Source organism: Emydura macquarii, unplaced genomic scaffold (genome assembly GCF_026122565.2).
Source record: "Emydura macquarii macquarii isolate MOO-44397 ecotype Brisbane River unplaced genomic scaffold, CSIRO-AGI_Emac_v2 contig_1253, whole genome shotgun sequence".
Lineage (NCBI taxonomy): Eukaryota > Metazoa > Chordata > Testudines > Chelidae > Emydura > Emydura macquarii.
This window is the reverse complement of record NW_027131390.1, coordinates 31,758,805-31,786,652: the sequence shown is the minus strand read 5'-3', so window position 1 is coordinate 31,786,652 and position 27,848 is coordinate 31,758,805. Positions and strand designations below refer to the sequence as shown.

Here is a 27,848-nt window from a genome sequence, read left to right as displayed (position 1 = left end):
ACTTACATACCTATTTAACCTTACTCCAAAACTATGGGCTCCACAACAGGGATTTACAATTAAACAGAGTTAAGGAAAGACAAGTTTGGTCTACCGTGAAAGGACCATGAAAAAGCAATTTGCAGTCTACCCTTTATTTTTTCATTAAGATTACAGAATGATTTATTATCTAAAGTGATACTGGAAATTTGTGCACAGTTTCCCTATGGATGCACAAGTCCCTCCAGAAAATAATCTACATTTCTGATACTAAACAGGCAATATGTTAATATAAAAGCCACCGAGATCTAGTACCTCCAATACTTTTGTACAACATTTCTAATGCTAAAAAACACTTTCCACACTTTCAAAAATGAATATTGTAGCTTATTCGCTTAACTAATAGAACGAATACCAAAACTGCTGTGGGCATCAAGTTTAAATATGTAAGGGAATACTCCCTCACTAAGGATACATGTTTGAGTTTTCAGGCAAACTTTGGTTACTTGATCAATTTATGATGCTTTGAAAATAAAGTCTTGTGAACATGCAGTATATTTCATATGGAATTTTTTTCAAATCTTGTGTACTGCATGCCTAAGGAAAGGCTGTGCTCACCTATAGTTAATTAAGTTGTGTTGTGAAAGAATGGCTGTAGTACTGAAATGCATATGGGATCAAGCAAATTGCCCTTTCCCTCCTTCAGACATTCCACCATAAGCAGTAAAGGCACTCCTTTACTGTAGGTCTTAGAAAGTGTGAACTGGTCACATTACCCCTTCCTGCAGACTTCAGGTATGTTTAGTGACTGTATAAAAAGATTATGAAGAGCCAGGACAAATATTACAGCTTAAAGAACTCAGTTTGTCAGCCTCACAAGAGATATGGAAAGTCAGCCAATATTCCTCACAAACATGGATACAAATTCAATGTCAGCCCAGCTGTCAATCCATTGTGCATTGTAACTCTGAAGTCACGCACAGAGGAGGAGACATACTAAAGCCACTGGGGCACATATATCAGAAAATATGCCATATGGTTATATACATAAAACCATTCATAGCTTACTAGTCAGCAGGTTTCACTGCTCACCCCAGTGTCTCATTTTGACACTAGAGATAAATAATATGATTTACCATTCACCTCTGATGTCAAATGATTTCCCTTCCTTCAACCAAAACAATAGTTTCAGCAATTTCAAAAGCAATATGCTTTTTAAACAGTAGCAGCAAATCTCCTGGTTTTAAAGATTCCATGAAGAAACATTGTTAAGCAGAATCTGTATGATTTTGAAACTACAGAATTTACTCCTCTGCATTTTAGATACTTTCCTCTCAACAGTGCTTAACCTAAAGCCTATGCCTTTCAATAGAAGGTGTACACACAACCATTATGATAATTTATCTTCCACAGTATTTTTTAGACTTCAATCTTGGCACTGAAATCCAAGAAATTAACTGATTTTATAATATTTTCCACAGAGGGGTCCCGACATACTGCACAGTAGTTTATTATATGCAGTTATATCATTACATGTCACATATTAAAAAACAAGACCTATCTCCTACCTGACTGGATTGCTGGTTAGAGACACTCTCAGAGACTCTAAGCAGTTAAGAAGTTTTTCTTCTGTGATACCAGAACGTAATTCATGGACGTATTCTTGTGAAGATAGTGTGCACTCATGCTTGCTATTTTTCAATCCTCCCTGTAAAAGAAAAGACAAAAAACAGTCAGAATCCAAATTATATTAATTAGAAGAACATATTTAAGCAAATATAGATGTGAAATTTCACATCTGGAACCGTCATTCTTTCTATCTGGCAAGATTACTGAATCCAAACTCCCACATTACAAGGGGAAACAAGGCCGTAAACAACAGTCTTGTATGGCTAGCAATAAGTCCAGTGTACATAAAAACTTTTCTTCCATCCTCCATTCTCCAGAAAATAAATTGAAATACTCAAACAAGTAGCAGCTAACAGTACAGGAAAAGCAGAAGAGTCCATGCCTTAAGAGGTCACTGTCAGATGTATAGCACATGATATATGAAGTCTTAAATAAGATTCCCTAGGATATAAAATTAATTTGTGATATGTTGTTGTCTGAAGGAAATAGTGTATATCATTTTAACGTTTTATCCATGGATTTGAATACAACTTATTTTTCAAAAGTAACTAAATCTTTTCTCCCAATTTTGCTCTAACTATACAACCATTGACTAGTTCAAAAACTATTTTGTTAACACGGCAAAACATATATATAAGAGGTAGATTTTAATGTATATTTACAAAAACACATATCACAGTGAAATATGGGAAATACCACCCAATACATCTTCTTTAAGGAAAGGAAGCAACTACCAGCAGATGAACCTTGGTATGTAGTTTGGTATCTGAGGGATATCCATCAATGTTTCATAATTCTGAAGCTTTCTGTGCCCATCCTGGACTTCAGACTATTTTAATGCTACTATAAAGCTGAGGGAAAAGAGGACTATTGTCTTCGGACATGATTTCTGACAGAGAATTGTGAGGACTTTTTCTATAAACGTGGGCAGATACATATTAGTTTACATAAGTTCTTGATTTCATATGAAGTTTAGCAGACTTGAAGCTTCACGATGATCTAGTGATTAGGTATCATGAAGCTTGTATTCCAGGAGTAAGCAGTAATTCAACTTCAAATTTCATTATCTCATGCAAAGTGCAACTGGAAGTTGTGATGAATTTTAGCTCCTGGGCTCTAGTCCCCATTTTCCATGATAATTGAGACAGTATGAGAAGAAATAAAACATGGGGCAAGTTAAAGGAGATCTTTTCTCCTTCAATTTACCAGTTTACTTCTTGGCTTATCTATCCTATTTCTATGGGAACTGCATGCAGAAAATGGAATTCTCACATTTATTTCAGCTGCTGGTTATCTGCTGAGATTTTCAAGTGCAGGTTTCAAGTAACAGCTACAAAAGCCTCCTAAAGTGTTAAGCTCACAAATTATGAGAAAAGTAAATAAACATGTAATAAAGACAAGTTTTGGTTTTTCCACCAGTATTACAGCTTCCAAGTTGGCATATTAACAAATTATTCCTGACCTGGACACGAAAAAAATCAAACCTTCTCCAACTACTCAATTCCATGCCTTCATGCCTCTTACAGTCCTAGCATCTGAACCATACCTGCTTCTTCTTGTAGTCCCCTGCCTCATTCCCCACAGAGATCTGCAACAAATGAAAGTGATCCTACAGAAGAGAGTTGCCTTCACTATACAATTCCGGTTCATTTTTTGAGCAAGTTCCATCCCGGAAAATGGAACAAGGCAGTTTATGCAATCAGACTATCTTAATGCCAAGGTAAAGCTGAACATGCATTGCCTAACGTAGGTGCTTGACTTTACTACATTAACTTATTTTAAATGTTTTCTCTCTTTCTCTCTCACACGCACGCACACACACACGTGCACAAGGAGTTAAATAATAACTGAAGCCACCCAACAGCACATGCCTTCTCTTTCTCCACTCTCAAACACACATATCACCACATGCACCACAGACCTTATATCACAATCCAAACTCCCTGTTATGCATGCACCCCGATTATTTCCCTTTCCAACCCTATCACTTATGGACAATTGGTGTAGTACTTGGCTGTATTGGGAGATTTGTTGGGGGTTTTTTTGTTTGTTTTTTGTTTTGTTTTCTTATTTTTGGTAAAGGGATGTTTGTAGGAGGATGGTTAAAAGGTGTTTTGGGTAAGTGGGATCCCTAGACTTAAGGTTCTTGTGCGTGGTCTGTGGGGTATGGTAGCTGCCATAATGGTGAAGTTTGTGTGTATGCTGAAGAAGGTATGTAATGTCAGGTGACTTGGTTTCATGTATTATTTCCGTACTTTTTTGTCAGGTTTCTTGCAAGTAGCAAACCTAACTGCAACATATGTATTTTTTTTATTTTGAAAAAGTAAATGGGGATAGGATTTGAATGAAAGAGACAGTTATAAGTGAAGCTGTTTATGAGTTCTTCTGTCAACAGCTGTGTGCGCCCCAGTGTAAGTTCTCAACAGCAGAATTAAAAGAGGAGAAAAAAAGCATAGCTCCTGCTGGAGAAGGTTCTATACTGCATACAATTTCATGTACCAAGCACACCAATCAGGTTTGGGTGTGCAGCACAGGCTTCCAGCCATCATTTTAACAGCTGTGAAATAGGACCCTAAGTATGTACAAAATACCTTATCCACTGAATTTTTCAGAATGCACCTCTGATTTTTGTATAGGGTAGCCTTCAAAAAAACCATGTTTCAGTCACTGACTGGCCACATTGACCACTTGCTTTTCGAGTAAGCCAGCAACTGCTGCTCCACTGTAAACCCATTTTAGAATGCAACACTAACATTGGAGATGCTACCAGGAGCCTCCATAATACATATTATTGCAAAACTTTCCGTGACTCAGACAAGCAGTTTTCCATCTATTTAATACTTATCTTTAACTATCAATAGGTTCTCTGGGGCTATAGGAAAGCTGTTTTTCAGAATTTAAGTTAATGTAAGTAGGGAGACTTTTCCCTCTCCCCCCAATTCTTTCAACTTCTCAACTTCAGTCACTTTACTGGCAGATCAGTAGAACCTCCTCTGAAAATAAAGTTTTACAATGGAATACAATTTATGAACAATTATTTAAATAAATACAGCTACACTTAAAGAGTTTTATTGCAATATGTGGCTTAATAAAATCCTGTTCTGATATAAAAGAGAAAAAAGTAAAAAATGGATGGATAATGGAAATTTTCATTAGCCGCTCTGTTAGAGATTTACTAGTTTTCTAGTATACCTGTCTCAAAGTACCTAGAAAGTTACTAGTATACCTGTCTGAACTTTGAAACAGAATGCTGACACAAAAGTTAGCAATTAATGTGTGTCATGTTATACTAAAGGTAGAGGAACAAAAAGCTTTATTGTTCAATTTGAAATTGATTAGGAGGGAACTGTTGCCTCTTGACTCTTTCCCTTCCCTCCCTCCCCCCATAAAAACATGCAAAATGTTGGGGATGAGAACTGTGAGGGTCTCAGCTTGCAGTGCTAGTAGGAAAAGTCAATGCAAGTAAAAAGCAATCTTACACAAATTAACATTTTAAATCTGAGATGGTATATCTTCTACATATTTTAATTTAACACCAGGGGCCAAATTCATCCTGACTGAAGTTGGTCCTAAGTAGTTTTACTCTAATTTAAATGCAGGCTTATTTACAATTCATTTGAGGATCAACTCATAACCTGCTATCCAAAAATCAATGAAAAATTCAGTTAAACGATGTTCAGAGACAACCAAATGAGAAATTTCAGAAACACAGACGAACAGAAGTATTTACGTACTTTTTCAACTTTCAGGCAGCCAGTTATATTCTTATGAGTTGAGAGCCGTAAGTTAAGTTTCTTGGTATACAATCTCTTATTTCTCATGCCTTTAAAATACATTATGGCAGAGCAGTAACTCTCCTATAGTTATAGTTGAGAGTCACTCACTCACTGAGAGTCTAATTTCTCTATAAATTGCATGCAGACAAACACAGTCTTGAAATCTGCTCAGATTGTCAAGTTTAGTGATCCAAAATTTGCATCATTTCAGCAAGCCATTCCTAAGCCCTGGACTACACTTACCTGGAAATTCGGTGGCAGTCAATGGGAGTTATGCAAGCTATGCAAAGTAGCTTGTGTAACTCACGTCGACTGCTGTGCCTCCCTTCTGTACGCCGCCTTCACTGCACTGCGCCGACGGGAACTGCATTCCTGTCGAGGCAGAGCTATACCACTTGAGGGGGTGAATTTACTGCGTCGACTTCCTGATCGATTGAGCAGGTCTACACTGACCGCTCTATCAATCCAGAAAGATCAATCAGACAATGGTGACTTTGCTGCCATCAGTATAGACATACCCTAAGAAACAACCGCCCCCACACTAAAAAATTGTGTGTTTACAAAATCATCTGGTTTAGCTCTCACGCTGTTGCTCCAATCCTTCCCAAACTGCTATCACCCACTCAGAAACCATGCACTACTCCTTCAAGGAAGAATTATTTCAAAATTATTAACTGTTAAGTTTGCAATTCCAACCTGGCTCAAATTTATCTAACACTCCAAGTAGAGTGAAATGCACACGTGCAGCAACAGTAGGGTTCTGTTGCAACCAAGAGAATGTATAAGCAGTCTGTCACAGTAAATAGATGATCTAAGGTGACAAGCTGCAGCATGGATCTAGAACACAACCCATGCACTGAGAGTTCAAATCCCACCCTTGGTAGCTTTGAAAGAAATTTGTGTTTGCACATTTCTTATTGTATGTGTTCTGCAGGGCTCCTTTTGAAGATGTGCCCTGAGATCAAAATTTCTGGTTTAAGAATGCCATTTTTTAAGTGGTGTAAAATCCATACGCCAACTCCTATTTTATTTAACAGTTATTGTCAAATAAATTATTTAATCTGCAGAGGAAAGATGAAAGACTCTGGAAAGCAGTTAGAACGCTGTAATCACAACTTATGCTCCTCCCCTCCTTTCCTGAACAATGGAATTCAACATGAAAAACGGAAAGCAAGTCACTGGGTCATTTAGTCAAGGCATTCCTGATATACAGTCACAATAATATGAGCTGCTCTTTATATTTTCAGAATCTAACTTTTAGTACAAAGCCAAATAAGAGATTGCTGAATGAATCTTTGCTTTCTAGGAGTACAGTTGTGCTGACAGCAGAACCATAGGAAGGGAGGGGGGCAGGGAAGCTGTGCATCTCCCCCTCTTCCAGTGACCTACTCCTCTTCTCCCCACTGTTCCCTGGTCAATGGAAAGAACACTTTTCACCACTCTCCCTCCTGAAGTGGGGAAGGGGCACCAGACTTGATCATGTTGCCTCTAAGGAAACGAGGGAGTTCAGAGGAGTCCAGGAGAGAGAATGTGAGGAGGAAAGGCCAAGATGGTAAGCTTCAGCTCTGGCCCTCAACCCCAGTTCAAAACATGCCCCCACTGATTCCATGTCACTCCCTGCACTTCCTGCACTCCCTGCAAGTTCTTCCCAACATCACAATGCCCAACCCTTGGTGCACAGGAATGAGCACAGTGCTGTCCTGAGCAGGCAGGAAAACACAGGGGGTCAGTGGCAGAAAATAGCTGTATTGTGTAACATGGAGGTACATAAGTCTTGTTTTTAAAACCACAAGTAAATTAAATGTTTCAATATTTTGTTAATGCAGAGTAAAGGTTAATAGATTCCAAAACCAGAAGGGACCATTGCGATCATCTAGTCTGTCATCTTGACAGGTCATTTAACTTGGCCAGAATAATTCCTAGAGTATATCTTTTATAAAAGCATCCAATCTTGATTTCAAGATTGTCAGTGAAGAATAGACCACAACCCTCGGTTTCTTGTTCCAATGATTAATTACCCTCAACTTGAAAATGTACACCTTGTCCTGCAATAAATGTCATCTTGTACCCTTCCACAACAACCACTTGAGCGCTTCACAAATGTCTGTATCAAAGATCCCATCCCAGAGTGAGACCCCATGTTTATACAAGTATTTCAGCTTCCCAGCATGTCCTCCTCAAAATTCTATGTGGGTTTTTAGGGCCTTTCCTTTGGTCACCTACTCCTGACAGCTATCTGGACTTTGCAGTGGTCTGGTTTACCGACTTGGCCCTCTGCCCATGTCACAATTTAAGTTCAGCTCCCTGCCCAGTATCCAATCCAAAACCATCAGAACCCCACAGAACCATATTCTTAAGAGTAGCAATTCCCAAGAGTCCCTGGGGACCTGTACAGGAACTCAAAACTACAAACAAAAACAAATTGGATATGAGGGAAGGTCCTCTTCTGGATCAGTAACTGGTTCAAAGATAGGAAACAAAGGGTAGGAATAAATGGTCAGATTTCAAAATGGAGGGAGGTAAACAGTGGTGTTCCCCCAGGGATGTGTACTGGGACCAGTTCTGTTCAACATATTAAAAAATGTTCTAGAAAAAAGGGTAAGAAGTGAGCTGGCAAAAATTTGCAGATGATACAAAACTAATCAAGCTCGTTAAGTCCAAAGCAGACTGTGAAGAGTTAAAAAGCCATCTCACAAAACTGGGTGACTGGGCAACAAAGTGCCAAACGAAATTCAGTGTTGATGAATGCAAAGTAATGGACACTGGAAAAAATTTTAAGTTTGGTACCTTAAACATCCAGTGATATTGCTTTTGGTTAGAACTACTATAGAAAATAGTCTATACTAAGATTTGCATTATTCCTTTGTTTAATTAAAACTCAAGTCACCACTCAAGTTAAACGTTGGCCAAATGATTCCATTTACAGGAGTTCTATTTGGTTGTATCTGATATCTTTGAAGGAATAGCTACACATACTGCAGCTACCACTCCTGCATTTACAGTGGAACAGCCAAAGAAAAATATACACAGACCCAAGTTTTTACTGAAGAATAGTAGATGGAAAAGTCACCACTTGAACAATTTTGTTTTATTTCATTTGACAGCATATAGAGTAACTCAAGTTGTAAAAAGCTCTCTTTAATGCAATTTAAAGCCTAGAGAAGAAGAATTCTTCATATCTAACATTTATAAAGTTGTCACCCACTGATTTAAAAAAAATTCTTACAATATAAAGCATGGTCCAGTGCCTAAAATGTAATTGCAACTAATGTAATTATTACTTAAATATGTTTAATATATGGAAATGTTATCCATTAGTTGTATCTAATGTTTCAAGTGACTTACCAGGTAGACAAACCATGCCCTGTGCTACCACTCAAGTTGTTAGGTCTAGCATTCCTCAAGTACTTAAAAACTGACCAGTCCAAAAATAAGTTTTAAAAAAGCAGTATTTTCTCAAGAAATGCATTCTCTACCTGTCAAAAATGCTTCTATATTCATTTGCGTAATTATTGCACAACAAACAACAATCTCATTTTGGATGTGAGCAAAAGCCTCAGCTTCAACCAAGTTACCACAAATGTTCAACATTTAAACTTTCAATATTATATATTGAGAAAAAAGCAAAAAGTACTAAACACAAGAAAAAAAAAGAACATTTATTGTTAATCACATAATAAACATAACTACTTTCCACTGGTAAAGTAAATGTAACTTACAGCACATCAAATGTATTTTTAAAGTTTACACTAAAAGCAGCATTTGTCAATGTGCTACATATTACAAAATTAGTGGTGCCACTCCAAAGTATTTCAAGGTGAACATGGTAGCAAATGCAATAATTCTTCATGAAGCAATAGCTTTCTTTGTTCTTACAAACTGTCACTAATGCTGCCCACTCAGAATTAAATCCTTCTTAACTCACTTGCAAATACATATTACGAGACTGAATGCCATTCTGACTTTTCTTCTAGAACCAGTATTGCCAAATTCACCTGTTCCAAAAAATAAAATAAAATAAAATGAAATTTAAAAAAAAAAAAAAAAAAAAAAAAATCAGTGAATTAAAAAAAAATCAGATTGTTACAGAAAAATCCAATTTGTATTCTTTTAGTTTGCTTTTAATGGGTTTTTCAGCCTTTATAGTTAACATTACCTTAACAGCCATCTCTGAGGTGCAAAGTAATCGGTGGGTGGCATAATGTATATGAATGGCCAAATCTGACTGACATTCACAAACAAAAATGGGTGTTGGTGCTACCCCTCCTCCCCAACACCAAAAAAACCCAACCCTATATTGTTAAGCTGAGGGACACCTCCTCCAAACACACTATTTAAATAAACTTCCACCCTCAGGTAATGCTCTCTTGTTTTCTAGAGGCTTTAACATATTACAAATTTTAATATTGTCATTATATATTGTTGCTTTAAAAATTACATATGATTTTCTTCAAAGCATAGAAATGATATATAGAGACGAATACTAGCATTTGTGGAAATTTAAGAGCAGGCAGGTAAATAAACAGTGCGAAGATCATACATTTATCAGCATAGACCACTTCCCTCCCATTCACCAATATTCCAAACCCACCATTCTACATCAAGCCTGAAAAAGACAGTTTTGTTTGGTTTTGCAACCCAGTTGGCCACAGATGACCAAATCCACCACACTTCCCCTTACAGCAGTTATAAATCAAACAAGTCTCTATAGAAAAAAATTCTAGTCAAGGAAAGTACATGGCTTATCTTTTTCTTGGCAGATGAAGAAAGGGAATTTCGGATTATTGTGATCCACCACTGAACAGAGTCTTCTTGATAGGAGGCATAAACCCCAACCAGATAGACTCTGCCTATATCACAGGGATAGGGATCATCTGGGTCAGCAGTTCCTATTTCAAGAGAATTAAGTGGCTACTCATACAGCTACTTTTAAGTTCTACAGACTTATGGGACAAGGAAAGAACATATGCACCACGGCACCCCAATAATCTGCAGCAACAGGGAAATGGGGGCAGAGAGGACCACCTCATCTCAAAACAGGTTCCTCCCTCCTTCGCCTTTTTAAAAACATCCCCTAATACAAGAGCAGGGAGAGGGAAGACATGAAAGAAGCTTCTGTGCAATCATAGCTTTCCCTGTTAAAACCTCTTAGAAGCTTAGTCAATGAGGGGTATGCTCTACTTTCCCCTCACCCTTCACCAAAAAAGTCACCAGCTGAGCGGCTGGTGAGAAGGTCATTATTATATAGATTTCTCCAGCTTTGTGTACATTTTAATTACAAACGCACACTGTTCAGTACGTAATTGTGGATCAACGTAACAATTTACTACTAAAACCATTCTGGACAAGTATATACCCACTCATTTCAGTACAGTAAGTTTTATCGATGTGAACTGTTTCCCAAAAAAATCCAAACAAAAAACTGAAGATTTCTCATCTTATTTCTCCACCTGCTATTCTGAAATTTTAGAATATCCTACAAAACTTTCGTTTCTATTCGTTTCGTTAGAATATCCTACAAAAGATTCGTAACTTTAAATAATTTCCTCAGAGAAACGTCTGATATACAATGTCTTATTCTATGTTCCAACATCCTTTTTGTTGAAAAAGGTTGTTAAAATAATATTGTTCATCCTTTGTTCAAATCAAGTTGTCCTTCATATGGATCAGCACTTTTGATCTATTCACAAGGAAGAACAAGAGAGAGAGAGAAAGAGAAAACAAAACAATTATTCTTAAGTATGAGAAAGAAACACTGTACCTAACATAAAACAGCAAAAAAAGAAAATGTTTGACTAAGAATATGTACTTCTGGATAGACAATTATGTGTTTCACACCTATTGAAAAAACACACCTAACTAAATTTGATTTAATATCCTGTGTAGTCTGACAGTGTTAAAGCAACTAAGAATGCCAACCTATGTAATCATTACTTTGCTTTGCTAAGCTTTTAAAAATGTATTTGTAGAGTTCCATTTGGTATCCACAGGATTTTAAATCCACGCTACACCATCCTTGTCTGATAGAAAAGACAATTATAGGTAACTGACCTGACATGATCTGAGTGCACTTAACAGAAAGCAACCATACCTTACAGTGGTTTCTTTCACCAAAAAAGTTATTTACCAATAATATATGGAGCCAAACCCTTACATGCCAGAAGCAATTACTTTGTGTGAATGGGGAGAGATGTTTAGTCTTTCATCTGAACTAAACCTGTAACAACCTTTTTGTTTTGTAGCAATAATATTTTATGCAAGGCTGACCAGTCTGAAACAGAGAAGGTTTAAATCATCCCGAAAGTAAGGAATTAAGATCAGGTTAACTTCACAACATACCCCCCACTTCTCTTTGAAAGAATCAGAGTAAAGCAACTTTCCATCCTGTCCCGCTATTCTTACTTTCATCCAATAAGGCATCAGAAAAAGTTCAACTTAAGTGACAAGAAAACCAATGGAGGTAACAAAGCGTGAATGTACATGGCTTACAATTCACAAGTAAGCCATTGGTTGAAATTTGGTCTCAATTTAAAAGAAATCTGTAGTCATCCAATTCTATTACTAATAGCAAATATTTATTCAGTGATTTTGCAGTTCTAGACAATATAAAGAACACTTCATATCATGTACCACTACACATTTAAAATAAATATGATAACACATTTTGATAAAAGAATGAATTAATTTTATATTTAAATAATTATATATTATAATTATATAATATAATAATTAAAATCTATAAATAAAGTGATTCTGTCCTAAAAGGCTGAGATTAGGGCCTACATTTACCCAGAACTTTGGCAGTAGTCGACAGGAGTTACACAAGCTACGTGACTTAGTTTGCGTGACTCCCGTTGACTTCATAACTTCCCTTTAGCACACCGTCTCAACTGCGCTGCGCCTCTTGAGCAGGTGGTTTAATTTAATCGACTTCCAGATGGATTGAGCAGGTCTTCACTTCCGCTCAATCAATCTGAATGGATCGATTTGACAGAGACGAATTTTCTGCCATCAGTGTGAACATACCTTAGCACATGGAAATGTTTGTGACAGGGCTAATTTAAGCTTTGTGAAACACTGTTGTTTTAAGTTAACTGGAGAATCAGCTCAGACATATTATAGATGGGATCTATTTATGGGAGAGTAAGAATGACTGAGAACCACGTGTTCCCTTGGTCCTCTCATATTTGATATAAACCTTGCATTAACAATTTTTACTATACCAGATTTTCGGCAAAACTCCATTTTATTGGCAAATTATCACTCTGTAAGAAGTATATACTTTCTATAATAGATATGCTTTGCCATGACACCATGAAATCAAAAATGAGATTGCTCTAATACTCTGCAATTAAATCAGTAAGTTAATGAACAGTCTATTATATTAAGAATTTTTTTTATAATTTCCCTCCCCCCAGTCAAAACCTCTATTAATGATCCTTTTCTTCCTTCCCACTCCTCTTCTGTAGCACATATTTCAAAACCTCAAATAAATAATACAGGAGGTTTAATTTTGCAAAGACTATTTTGTTATGGGACTCATGCCAGCAAATGCAATTTAATGTGATATTTGTTTATAGTATGTCTGCTATTTGTCACCATACTAATGACTTTAGAGAAATGCTCGTACCATTTATATCAAGTCAACACATGGTTCCAGCTCAACTACGGGGCTCCACCTAAGAATTTCCTATTTGCTAGTCATGTCACTAATATATCATGTGGATTCAATATCCCATTATATTGTGTCATACTTTTAATATACACAAGACACCTAGCAAATAATTAAAAATTAACTTGTCCATTGAGCTGAAAGCATTTCTGGCATCTATCAGTTTTTGAGAGAGAGAATACACATTATTTGTGCTGGCAACTTCCTAAAAATAACTATATTTAGTTTCGGTCATGTAGAAGTTATATTCTAACAGACATTTCCCATCTATAAGACTGTATTATAACTGATTATTATGGAACTTGCTATGGGAACAAATATGAGCAAAAAAGCACTCCAAAACTGCTATTCAGATAGTTACCTCACCTATGCTCTTTGCTGTATTTTCACGCTGCATGAAGGTTGTTCACAAAATTCTCACATTGCTATAGTATTCATTCAGCTCCTCTGGTCTGCAATCAGTTACTTCATTTTATTGCATTATCTATTGCCATAGCTAACTCATGTGTTATTTCATATATAATCAAGGTGTGATGATTTAATTGTAGGTATAGACATAGATATATGTAGGAGAGGATTACAGTAGTATAGGATTGACAAGTATTTAGGAGTGATGAGTGTTTATTAGGTATCTAAGTAAAGTAAGGCTGTAATGTAAGGCCTACAGCTAAGGCCTATAAGATTTCAGCTTAGCCATACTAGGCTTCAGGCTTAACGAGGCTTGACATAAGGTGACCCAGGAATAACCCTGTGCCAGTAAAGTTACAAGATTACTGTAAAGAATGTGCCAATCAGTGATGTTCATGAAGATATGCTGCAATGTACTGTATAGACCCAAAACACCGGAATGTAACATCATAGCAAGTTTTGCTCGAACTGCAGGTTATCATGGCAGCATGTTTACATAGGTGTTAATAATATGATGAGAATCAGGGAAACTATGAACAGCCTATGAGAAGCAAGGCACCCCAAAATTTATGGGATGTAGAAGTGCAAATAAGGAAGAGGAGGTTGTAATCTATGTCCATATAACGTGGAGCATATAATCATAATATAGGATAAAAAGGGTTCTCTGGTATGGACAAGGTGGGAAGACCTATTGAGAAGACCCAACCAGGAATCACTCCTGTATCAATGACCACCTGTTGGGAGAACCACCAGAATCTCATCTCTTTGGGTGTGAGAGTATGAATACAGCATTGGCTATTATTGCATGGCGCTCTCAGGATTTGTACTCTTGTGATTGTAAATTTAATCATCTGGTTCATAAAACTTACAGTAAAAACAAATTGTCTTACTTGTAATAGTGTTTGTGGTCACTGTCTTTGTTCTCCATGTGCTCCTAGAGCCTTCAAACCTAAAAGAATTGCTAATGATATCTTTCAGCCTATTTACCTTTTAATTGTAGCAACACAGGAGCCGGACTCATTCACTAGGAACACTCTGGTTTAGCAGAGAACTATCAATTCAATTAATGTAAAGGCTACAGACACTAGTGAAGTTAGGAGGGATGGATAGATCACCATTGGCAATTTGACATCTTGTCTAAGTCTGCCCAATGACATTGCCTCTGAAAAATGATCCTTATGTTTCATGAATTATCAACTCCTTTACAACTGAAGCCTAAACATTGATGACTTCAACACCAACCTTTCATTCAAAGCTCAGTGTACCGGTACTAGAATTTTTTTAATGACAGGCTGCATACCTCCCACAATTATTACTTTATCTCACATATTCTCCTTTTACTGATGAAAAATGTGCAATAACATTTAAACAATTAAACCATTTAAGTTTTGGCTAAACTGAAACTTAGAAAAAGTAAATTATATAGCACGAGTGAAAACAGTGAGTCATTTAATTTTGTTTGCATGTTACAGCACAATAAGCAGCTGTAGTTCTATGATTTCTTCAAGTAGCTTTGCAACACTAACTGCAGCTAGCAACCAGTAGGACTTCTGCCCAACTGAACTTGGTAAAATCTATTGACAGAAATTATTTTAATATTGAGTACATTTGATGAACACTTATACTTTGTACTCTGATAGACTATGTTGCTTCCTTTCAAGGGCACTCAACTCTTCAGATAGCATATAATCTTGTTAGCGCAATCTCTGTTTTCTCTTTCACATAATGATTTATTTTTTCATAAATATTATCAAGAGGACACCATTCACACTGTACAATATGTGTACATATGAATAAATTATTTATTATTTAACCATTTTATGCATTAGGCATTCTAAATTATATATGCCTATATACACAATATTTCATACACTTTGAAAGCAATGAAGAATATGTACAAGCATATAACATTATATTATATATATATATATATATATATATATATATATATACACACACACACACACACACACTATATGTGTTCCTGCTGGTAAATGTCATCTGCACTGACACTGAAGTCATTTTAATTTCCTGCTGCTTATGACTCCTTTGTACATTTTGGTCAGAGTTCTTTTGTGACAGCTGCCCTCTGCTGTTCCAATAAGTTAGGTATGCTAAAATAATTTCTTGTGATGTACATTATGAATGTCATGGTCAATACAGGTTGCTTCTAAGTAACATCTGAATTTTTTAATAATATACCAGAATGTGATACACAACACATTTTAAAAGGTGTCACATTTAATACCTCCCAATAGAACACCACCATGGAAGTTAAAAAGAAATAGCTGCTTGTCAAAATAAACAATTGTAAATACAGTTCAAAAGACAATCCTTTAATTAGGAAAACATATGCAAACCTACTCAGTGAAACACGAAGAATGGTAGTCTATGCACTACTGTTTGATTACTTAGACACTAAGGCCTGGTCTACAATGGTGACGGAAGTCAATGTAAAGTCACTTACGTCGATCTCCGAACACCTGCATCTCCACTGACACTACTGTTAAGTCGACATAAGTCACGGCAAAAGTTGATTTAATAAGGTCACCTCTGCAAGTGGCGTATCGCCTAATTTGAATTTATTAATCCCATTTAGTGTCAGTGTAGACACAACTTCACTTAAATTGATTTTATTGGCCTCGGAAAAATATCCCACAATGCCCCCTTGTGACCACTCAGAGCATTCGTGCTGTGCTGTACTGCGGTCATGCTACCAGGAAAAGTCCCCTCACCTCAAGCCCCGGGAAGATTTGAACGTTCATTTCCTGCGCTGCCAGTGTGGAGAGAGTATTCCTCATGGCTACTGTAAAGCTCAAATGCGCTCCAGCATGCAGTCAACCCGAGGTCTTAGATCTCATCAGGCTGTGGGGCAAGAAGTCCATTCTGGCTCAGAACAGAGCCAGCAAAAAGAATCTGGACATTTATGGGAAGATATTCCAGGGCATGCTGGAGAAGGGACACAAGAGGGACGCACAGCAGTGCCGCATGAAGATCAAGGAGCTGTGTCAGTCATATCAGAAACCCAGAGAAGCTAACAGCCATTCTGGCTCCTTGCCCAAAACATGCCACTTCTACGAAGAAATGCATGCAATTCTCAATGGTGATCCCACCACAGTGCCACCCTGCTAGGTCACAGTCCATGGACAATGATGAGAAATCCGTGGACAAGGAGGCAGTGGCGGCTGTTGAGGAGAGCAGGGTGCATGAGAACGGGGTGTCCGTTCTCCCTGAAAGTCCGAACATATTCCTGACCCCAGAGCAGTCCAGCAGCACACAGGACAGCACTAATGATCCCGGAGAAGGCACATCGGGTGAGGTTTTTTTCTTCTTAGCAGTTCTGTCCTTTTACATTGGGTAGGGGGGGGATGAAGGGGATTTCAGGCTTTTCGGTGACTGTACTGTGGGGTTACCCAGGGAACAGTTTATTTCTGTGATGAGATACGCTCCAAGAATCATCAGTTGATATCTCACGGAAACTTTCATGTAGGTAATCTGTTATCCATTGCAAAAATTTTTCTGGGGAGGGCTGCCTTATTCCTTCCTCCACGGTAGGATACCTTGCCGTGCCATGCTGCAATCAAGGGAGCCTGCATCATGGTGGAACACAGCTGGTACCCCGCTGCGTGCAGCAAATCTTCCCTTTCCTTGTGCGTGACCCTCAGGAGACTGATATCACTCATGGTCACTTAGGGAAGACAGCACATGTTTAAAATACCAGAGCTATACAGCAGATGCCCTGTACCTTTGTATTCCCCATTGTAGTGTCCTACCAAATTACTTTGATTACTTTTATTTGGTTTAAGCAGAGACTATATCTCCCCCCGACACTGTCTGCAGATACCCTATGTAAGGGCACAGCGAGCGACCCCTCTGGGATGTCAGGAATGGAATGAGGGTCTGTGTTTGCCCTGTGCACTGTATGGTGAGTATTGTCTACATTGTAGCAGTTGCATCATTTTCTTCACTCTGCTAACAATGGCTACCTTGTGAATTTCTTTTCATTCTGTAGACATCTCAGCCTTGGCCCCACCCTCAAGAAATGCTGTGGCACGACTATCGCAGATTAGAAAGAGGGAGGGAAAAAAAACCAAGAAATGACATGTTTGGCGAGTTCATGAATGCCTCAGCGGCCACAAAGACCAAGCTCAGAGTGTGGCAGCTGACTTTGTCCCAGAATATGGACATGGACAGGGAGAGTCGCAGAGAAATGCAGGAGAATGATCACAGTACCACGCAGGAGACTATGTGAATCATGCGGGAGCAGGCAGACCTGCTCCAGCGACTTGTGGAACTTCAGGAGGAGTGGAGGCAGGACAGAGTCCCGCTGCAGCCCCTTCATAATGCTCCTCAACCAAGGGCTATGTTGCCCTCCCCCTCCCCTGCCTCCAAGAGGTCATGTAGGAGATTGGCCAGGCTGCAGTATGTGCTCCTCTCCACTGGGGTGGAGACATGCAGAAAGCAGCAGTGGACACGCTGATAGCTGGCCGGCAAGCTACCACCCTACCCCTTGAGACAGTGAATGAACATTCCCCCTCTTCCCCCATGACTTGAATGTTCATAAATAAAAGTTTGCATCATTTCAACACATTTCTTTATTAAATCATATCTTGTTCTGGAGGGATTTGGAGGGTACAGATATCGACTGGGATGGGGATGTTTACCAAAGGCAAACAACATACAGGAACAGAAATCAGTCCTGCATTTCATTACAGAACCTGGTTTTCAAAGCTTCCCTAATGCAAAGCATTCCACGCTTAACTCTCAGCATACTGCTATAGCATCTGGCTGCTCACAATTGGCGGCCAGTTTTTCTGCCTCCACAATCCTGGGGGAACTTTTCACCCTTCACTTCACACAGCATGCAAATATCACAGAAGGGAGGTTCTTTTCACTTATGTCCAGCCCAGTGAGGAGACTCCTCCATCTGGCCTTTAAACACCTAAATGCACATTCTACAACCATTCTGCAACTGCTTAACCTCTTATTAAAACACTCCTTGTCACTGTCAAGGTGTCTGGTGTACGGCTTCATTAGCCAAGGGAGCAAGGGGTAAGCAGGATCCCCCAGGATCACTATGGGCATTTCTACACCCCCAATGTGAATTTTTTGGTCTGGGGAAAAAAGTGCCCACCTGCACACTAGAGAACAGCCCCGAATTACGAAATATGCACGTCATGCACCTTCCCAGACCACCCCACATAGATGTCGGTGAAACGACCTCTGTGATCCAAAAGCTCCGGCAGGATCATGGAAAAGTTGCCGTTTATGTTCTTGGTTGCTAGGTGGGCAGGTGCTAAGATGGGTATGTGTGTGCCATCAATCCCCCCCCCCCCCCCGCAGTTTGGGAACCCCATCGTGGCAAACCCGTCCACTATGCCTTGCACATTTCCCAAAAAGTCACTATCCTTCATAGTAGAAGTCTATTGATGGCCCTGCATACTTGAATCACAGCAGAGCCCACTGTAGATTTACCAACTCCAAAGTGATTCCCAACCGAGTGGTAACAGTCAGGGGTTGCCAGCTTCCACAGAGTGATGGCAACTCTCTTCTCCACTGTCACAGCTTGTCTCAAGCGAGTATTCATGTGCTTCAGAGACAGGGCCAGCTCCGAGCAGTTCAAGGAAAGTGGCCTTTTGCATACGAAAGTTTTGCAGCCACTGGTCATCATCCCGCAGCTGCATAACAATGAGGTCCCACTAATCTGTGCTTGTTTCCAGGGACCAGAACCAGTGCTCCACTGCCTGGAAATGATGCGTTATGGCCCGCAGCAATCGTGAATTGTTCTGCTCGATGGCTTGTAGCAGGGCAGCCTCGGTGACATTGCTGTTGCCTGTGCTTCGGCTTCTTACTCTACTTTGAAAATACTTGATAAGCAGAAACGTATTTGTGACGCTCACACTAATAGTGCAGAGTTGATCTGGCTCCATGTTTCCGCAGCAATGGCGAGCGCGCAGAGTAAAAAAATGGCACGAAAACAGTTTCCCTGTTTGTTTAAAGGAAGAAGGAAGGGAGAAGCAGCGTTGCATCATGGGACGATGACACTCGTCCCAACAGCCACTGCAGCTAGTTGCTCTGTGGGATAGCAACCTACAGTGCACTGCTTTGAAAGTCGACATAACCATGGTGAGTTTGTATGCACAAGACCTGCACAAACAGCGTAGTATGTACATACTGCTGTGACGTCTAAAAATTGGCTGCTGAAAGTTGACTTTAAGTAAGTTGACTTCACTCAGCAGCGTAGACATACCCTGAGTTGATATATTATTTCTTTAGAAGAAGGGCTTTGTTATTCATTTTAAAGAACACCTCATGCTCTTAAATTGCTATCAACCCATGAAACAGTCTGGTCATGTATGACCAAAGCTGCAATAGGGGCTGAATGTATGTTGGATTGTAGTCTCTTGCCTCATAGTGCCCATGTATACTGTTTATAACACATTTCAGTGGTCCTCAAGAAGTTAGGTGAATATCGATTGCATAATTCAGCAAAAAATACCTTCCCCATTGCACCCAAAAGGAACTATCTCACTGACCAAAACCACTTGGTTTCATAGATGCTCCCTCTTCATTCCAAGGGAAGAGTTTTTGTGCTTCCCATTTCAGGAGATCAATGGATTATTTAGATACACCTGTTATTAGGGTATGCAGTGCTGCATACAGCATTTCACACTAGCTGTATTTCTCAGTGGGCAGTGCTTTAAGTGGCAGGTATGACAGATGTGGCTACCTTTTGCTTATATTAAAAGATCCACTCCTTGCAACTCAGTTCACCATTTCCAGGGCCTGTGTATGGGGTGAGGGTGTCTTCTGCTAAGATAATGGAGGGTCCAGCTACAGTTTTGAATGACTTGGTAACAAAACTAATTACACTGATTTGTCAAGCACATCATCAGAAGAAATGTGTCAAGCTATGTTATGGCAGCAGAGAGTCTTGCAGACTGATCAGTGGTGCTTGGCTAAATATTTTGTCACTGACTACAATCAAAACAGAAGCATCTTCTTCATCCTACCTCCACCCCCATATTATGAGCATGGGTTCTGGCAAAGTTTAGTATTTTGGGAGTTCTCTCAATGAGATTTCTCTGTTTAGCTATGCATATCACAAAACACTCATTTCCTCATTTTTATGTCTTTAAAATATGTTTGACAGATATTAGTTTGGGGAGTTCTTTTGACAAAGAATACTGAGGTCAAATGAGTATCAGAGTTACCATTGCAAAGCAAGCACTTAATACTGGGAGATGTTGAATTATGACTAGCAGTGGGAACTACTCGGGGAGACAGAATCATGCCTGCTTGAAGAAGCATCCCATACATGAAGAAGGGAATCTGGCACAGTTGTCAGTTATGGCACTTTTTCAGGAAGTTGAGTTGTAAAGACGACTGAAGACATATTTCTTTTTTAACAGAGAAAAGATGAAATCACCTCCAGTTTTGTTACCCAGCAATGTTCAGAAATGTAGCTCCAAATGAACAACACTGTGCTAAATGAACATTGTTTTAAATCATGAAATCATGTTATGCCCTTAAGGGTTGTAACAGACTTCATAACACAAGTTAATATCTTAATGCATATGAATGCAACTTCCAGAGCTTATTGCTGTATTTTAAAGATTAAGAAATTTATCCATCTACTGATTATAAATGGAGAATTACCACTTGGCAAAATTCGCTGTTAACACCTTTGAAAGCCTATTAAGTTATGCTTAATGGCTTTCTTCTCGTTAGTCTTAAAAGCACAAATGATTCATTTCCTGCTGGAAAGGTAGTGTTTGATTTTCCTTTGTGTAATATTTCAGATTGCACACAGCCATACCCAATGACAATACAGGGCACATTTAGTCGTCCATTCCTTATTATTCATACTTCTAGGTGTTTTATCAAGTAAATAGCTACAGTGAACTCTACTATTATTAATGAAAACAGCAATGATGATACAGTCACAATTCTGTATCCTCTATCTGTGGATCTCCAACTAATTTGGCTTTGTAACATGCCTTTGAGTTAGCCAATCATTACGTCAGTTTTAAAATGAATCAAGTGAGGCACAACTACTTCCCTGCATTCTTGGCCATCTATGGCAGAGCCAAAAATACTGTAGAGGTTTCCTTTACAACAGAACTTAGCATCAGACCTGTGCCTTAGCAACAAAACTAAGGCTTCCTCCCTCTAATACATTTTAGTTATTTTCCTTTACCATCCATATTTGACAAGATATTCCTTAATTGGTGTTGAGTGAGTACTCCACTGAGATTAAAATCACCACTTAGACAGTACTGGGGTACATGTTGGGGATTACAGCTGATATCTGCCTGCCAGATAGATGCAATACATTTGATGCAATTATTAGATATGAATATTAATCTCTCTCTGGATATATTCAAATAAGATTTTTATCATTATTTTATAAGTGAAGAATGTTCTAGCTACTTAGCACTAAGTCATTTTATTGTTATCTGACAAGAGATGAGCAGCATAGCATTAGAAATGGTCATTTTAACCATTCTTCAAGGTTACTATCATGTCTGTCAGCAGCAGTCTTTCCTCAGATCACGGAAGCTATGATTTGAGTACTACACAAGAAAAAACATTGATAGTTCATGTAAACAGTCCAATCTGATAAGTGGATGCTGTTATTATCACGTCATGTTATTTCTTTTAAAAAAAAAAAAAAGTAGGACAATCCATGGCATTTAGAAAAAGTTTACATTAGGGTATACTGTATGACCAAAGCAAAACACCCACTGTGCAGTTGATAAAATCTCTTTTCTTATTCTGAAATTCATAGATACTTATATATAATGCAAAATGAAAATCAGATTACTCAATGATATTCTGAAACAGAAGTATTTTAAGAGTCCACACAGACATAATTATACACCTGTTTCCATTGTACCTGAACACTACTTCACCTCATTCTCATTTTTGTTTTGTTAGTTAGCACGTTGCAACCTGATTCAGGTAACATAAAGTGTGTTTAGTATATGCACTAAGTTTATTGCTACTCTGTAAGATGAATAAGGTAACAGTCAATCATGCATAATAGCACAAATGGCTACCTGGAATAAACATATTCATCAATATAGGACAGAGTTTTATCCTAGTGCAGACTGCATATCATGTGCCACTTAAGCTTTTCACACTCTGTTTAAATGAGGATTAAGTGGAACAGAGTACCTTGTGCAGACCTCCGCACTGAGGTTTGTTTTGGCCCCTGGTCAATGGAAGGCTGATATTCCTTATCCAGTATGATAGGGAGAATCCAGAGCACAGTAACAACAAGATTATTACTTTAATACTGGGTTTACAACTACTTATCCAAAAAATAAGCAGCTGTATTCCTTTATTTCTCTTTGCACAGATTGACTTAATACGATGCCCAGAGACATTTTAAGGAAATGTTATAAAATCATTTCTTCCACTGCAAGTTACTTCATAAACAGAATTTAGCAATCATGTCAACAACAAAAGAAACTTCAGTTGATACATAATGATTCTCTGACCAGCATGGAACCTAAGAACCAAGCTAGTGCACCTGTATAGTATGATACCATTCTAGATAATCTATCACCATTTTGCAACTTAGTAAAAAATCATCTACACAATCAGGATAACCATGCTAGTAACTGTGCTAACAATATTGTTGAGATAACCAAACAAGCAATAATCACTTTAATCCACAGTAAAGGAGATTTTGGTGAGAAATTAAGAAAACTATCTTCATAGTTGGAAAGATTAGATACTTGAATAGGTTACCTAGGGAGACTGTTGAATCCTACTTACTGGAGACTTTTAAGAATAGAACACCTGTTGGGGATGGTCTAGATATAGTTGGTCCTGCCTCATTGTGGGGATAAGGGGCTAGATGACCTCCCTGAGGTCCATTCCAGCCCTACATTTCTATTATTCTATGATTATATTTGTTTTACTTTGAAAAAGCTGTTCTGTTTTTAGGAGAGATTCTGGTGTGTTTGAGGGGCAAATAAGCAAGGCAGCAAAACTACTGTTACCCTACATTTCTAAACAAATGATAGCAATGCTAGACAACATGGGGCTTAGGAGAATATTTGCTGTTATGGCAAACATGCACACTTGAATGCCTAATGTGCAATTAAACATGACTTCAGAATGAATAATGCTGATTAAGTGCTTTGTAAAAGGGGATAACAAGTACAAATGATCTCTCCTATTCCATAACATTATGGATGCCTAACTAAAGAATTTGAGGTCTAGGGCATTATATTTGAATTAGTGAATTTATACAGCCAACAGATGAAACCATATAGTATATATAACTATGTGCATCTCATTTTGCTTTGTGACCTCCATTTTGGTTCTGAGAATGAACTGTAAATTCACTATTGCCTTTTTGCTGTATCTTGCATGGCAAAGAATTCCGAGAGGTGGTTACAGAAGATGAACAAAGCAGATCAAAGTTCACTGACAATGAATGACGTTGCCATGGCCATACAATGGATATACTACAGAGGGTGGTCAAGCTGGAAGAAAGTAGTTTGTCTCATCTGAACTTCAGGTGGGTGATAATCAAGCAATGGATCAACTAAGGGAGATTGAAGCTGACAAGGAGGGTCACAGGACAGTAGGGACTGGAACTTATTGAAAGACAACATCTGCTCTTAGCAGAGCTCTCTCTCTCTGTTGGGAGCCTGAAAAGACTGGTCAAAATCCAAGGGCTGTTGGAGCGGTGACCCTGGAAGGAGGGTTTAGCATACATGTTTATTTTGTTTGCCGGGACCTAGAAGACTCAGGTTTTCTACATGAGTGAAGCGTGTGAATGTTTAGAAATCTGTGTATAGCTTGTTTACACTGTTACATACTCCCCAAGGAGGGAAACAGTAAACTGAAGGAGCCACAGTTTCATAGAATCTTTAAGAGCATGCAACAGCTGCTTGGGAGAGCTAACATTAGTTTAAGGGCTTAGGCAATAGGACTGCAGGATTCCTATTGCCAAGAGAGCTGTCACATAGGGTCTGCACCTAAAGTGTGTGTATAGAGGCCTGGGGTCATCAAGGCAGTGCCTAAACTCTGCTCAGCCCCAAGCAAGCAAAGAAAATGTGCGACTCTAGTTTTAGCGTGACTATAGCAGCCTGGTGAGTGTCCATAGGGAGAGTAGAGTTGTAACGTGATGGATATATGTAATTTGTCTTATTTGCATGATATGTTGCTCAAGTACTAGCAATGGAAAGACAGTGAGACTTCATGTTTCAGAACTCCTACATGCCAACCATTCAATACTGAAAAAAAATAAACCACTACCACCACCACCGAACACCTATTTCCTAAGACCACTGATGCTGTATAATTTATTACTTTGGTTTTTAAAGTTACAGATGCAAGCATTACATGGAAAGGACTAATTTCAAACACCACCATCAAAACGTTCACTAGCACTTAAACTGCTGGGTCATCATTGTTTGAATAGGTCATTAAGTGGCTTCCCATTTAAAGTAATGAGTCAGTGGCTAGAGCAGGTTTTTATGGATTTCCCACACTTCACCAAGAAGGAACAATTTCTTACATATATAGAAATGGCAGGTAGAATTAACTGAGTTTGCTTTGAAAAATAAAAGGTCAATATGCCGTAATTACTGATAATATGTATAGGAATCTGAAGTCCAGGGGCTATACATATTGTAATGAGTGAAAAATAAATGTACATGATGGTACAAGTATATTTTTACTGTTAATTATGTTTATTTCAAGTAATATGCAAAACTCCACCCTAAATTTTTTCTATACAAGCTATTATTACGAACGCCTTTCTCATTACTTCAGTCAGTCCTCTTTAGCTGTCCATCTTTGCTATAATCATGCTTTTTGGTAAGAAAAATTATTTCACAAATTCATTTTAGTAGGTTGTCAACTATTTAAATTAGAATCTTGTCTAGACTTGTACGATGCAAGTTTAAATATATTTCAATTTGGGATTATTTTTTTCTATTTGGAAGTGTAGTGGTTTCTCAAGTTCTAATGAGCTCCTGATCTGTTAGATTTAACTTGTACAAAAAGTTTGCACAAACTGCATGAAAAATAATACTTCTCCCCATACTATTACTTTGGTGTGTAAACATTTTAGGTGACACTAATGTTATACATTTATGGTATGTGAACCAAAGTAAATACATTTAAAAAAGCATGATTTTAATATTCATTCTTTTGCTTCAACCAAAAGAAAACTACTAGCATTCTGGGAACAGATAAAAACGGAAGGATACAAGATCTTAAAACTAAAAATATTTGAGCTCAAAAATACAAACACAACTATAGTACAATGAATCTCAAAAACTAAGTACATAACCGAAAATATTTTTTCAGATGCAAGACTTAAAAGATGTAAAACAAGTTTAAAAAATAGAAATAATTTCAAGTGCTCAAAACTGAAATCAATAATGTTAATCTGAACAAATAGAAAAGATTGACAAATGTACATTTTACCCTTGAAGCTGTTGACACTTCTCTGATACCAACACCAAAACTGGCATTCCACATGTACAGATTTTTGTATCAAAATTTATAAGCAAGGGAGCTCAATTAAAACTAAATTTCTTTCCAGCAAATGGCTTATTTTATTTATTGCAACAGAAATAACTATCTGACTGACAGTTTGGATTAATTATTTCTAAGTGTGTTTTCTAAAAGGCATGAAAACTACAAACCCTTACATTGCTAATTTTTGATGGAAATGGTTCTTCACTGCGATTTGTTACTTTTGAAATATAGTAAGTACCTGTTCATTATTCATGTAACCTAACTACAACTTAAAGTCATTATTAAAAACCATGTTACTCCCATTCTACATAACCTACCTTTCTAAAACCACTATCACATTAGCTTGTGATAGAGATGGAATTGTCTTCATACCTGTCTTGCCAATGCATCCCCAATGAACAGTTCTATAAAGTATTACATACCAAAAAAAATGTTAAGTGTAAATTGAAACATCAAGCACCTGAATTTGAAAATATCAGATTTATGGTTGCCCGTGCAATTTTAATGCCATTTCCCACCTCACCATACATCCATCCTCTGCAATGAGTGAGGCGGTGGTCCTGTGGAAAACGAATTTCATTGAATTAGACCATCATAATGGATATGCACAATGGGACAGAATTAAGATTATAAAAGCAACCATAAATCTGGTATTTTCTTCATTTTGAATGATTGACTTTGCACCCTAAAAAAATTAAGGTTTTGGGTTTTTATTTTTTCAAGTAATGACCTACATATTTATTAAAGGAAAAAAGGTGGGAGGGAGGAAAGATCTGTAATAGCCATCTGAAAGTATTACTGTACTGCAGTGAATACCAGTCAATCCACTCTGTTCAGAGCACACCAATTTTAAGATACTTATGCATACCAACATGGTCAATTCTCACAATTTTATCACATCATCTTGTGATATTTGGTATTTTCTTAAAACCCCTGTCCAGAAGCAGTGACAATTTCAGGTATCATTTAAAAGAAAGTCAATGGAAACTGAACCCTATAGTCAATTATTTTAGTTTCTTATCCATTTATTGTGTGATGTTATGATTAATTAATATGTTATGTTATATATAATCATTGTACATTAAATAGAGTTAAATTTTGTAATTAGACAAGATTAATCAGTATTTAGAAGGAATAGTCACGTATTAGATATCTAAGGAAGGAAGGCTGAAACGCAAGACCTGTAGGCTGAAGCCTGAAAGACTTTAGTTTAGCTATTTTAGGCCCTGAAGGTAAGAAATGCTGACATAAGTAAGTGATCGAAAAGTTACCCAGTGCCCTAAGATTATGAGAAAAGAGGTACAAAGGAGTAATATTTTAAAGAATTAGCCAAAAGATTCCTTTTAAATCATAAAAATGCTGTAGAGGCACCTCTGTCTCGATCATGTTTCTTAACCACAAAATATAGGCTATGCACATCAGTGTTAAGAGAACTTAGAGAATCTATTTGAATCGATGTAACTTAAGTTTTTTGAGACATCAGACCAATATAAACAAAAAGTGTTGACACTTAAATGTACATGTGCAGAATATAGGTATAGGCAGAATCACATTATAAATAGAGGGTGCCCACAGCAGGCCAAGTTTTCTCTATGGGAAAACTCCAGCAGGAACCATCCCTCTTCCAATGATCACTCCATGAGAGACTCATCAGACCTCTACACTATCTAGGAGAATATCAGTATTACTGTAGCTGTAATATTTGCATGGATATATTTCAGAGTAGTATATGCTGTGATTTTCATAACTGTGCTGGTAACTTTAAAAAAATTGATACAAGATATTAGACCTTATCTTTGTAATTATGTGTGCTATTTTCCTTGGTTTTCATATGTTTCTATGGGCTCTAGATCTAAAACAGGCAGAAATAA

The 27,848-nt window shown here is 37.9% G+C and overlaps 1 protein-coding gene across 1 annotated transcript in view; it reads right to left on the bottom strand.

The window, feature by feature from the left end:
• DIAPH2 (diaphanous related formin 2) overlaps positions 1-27,848 on the bottom strand; it is a 735,565-nt gene that overhangs the window by 598,569 nt on the left and 109,148 nt on the right. Inside the window, 1 exon segment of the mRNA XM_067548390.1 lies at positions 1,548-1,687. Coding sequence (XP_067404491.1) covers positions 1,548-1,687 — 140 coding nt within the window.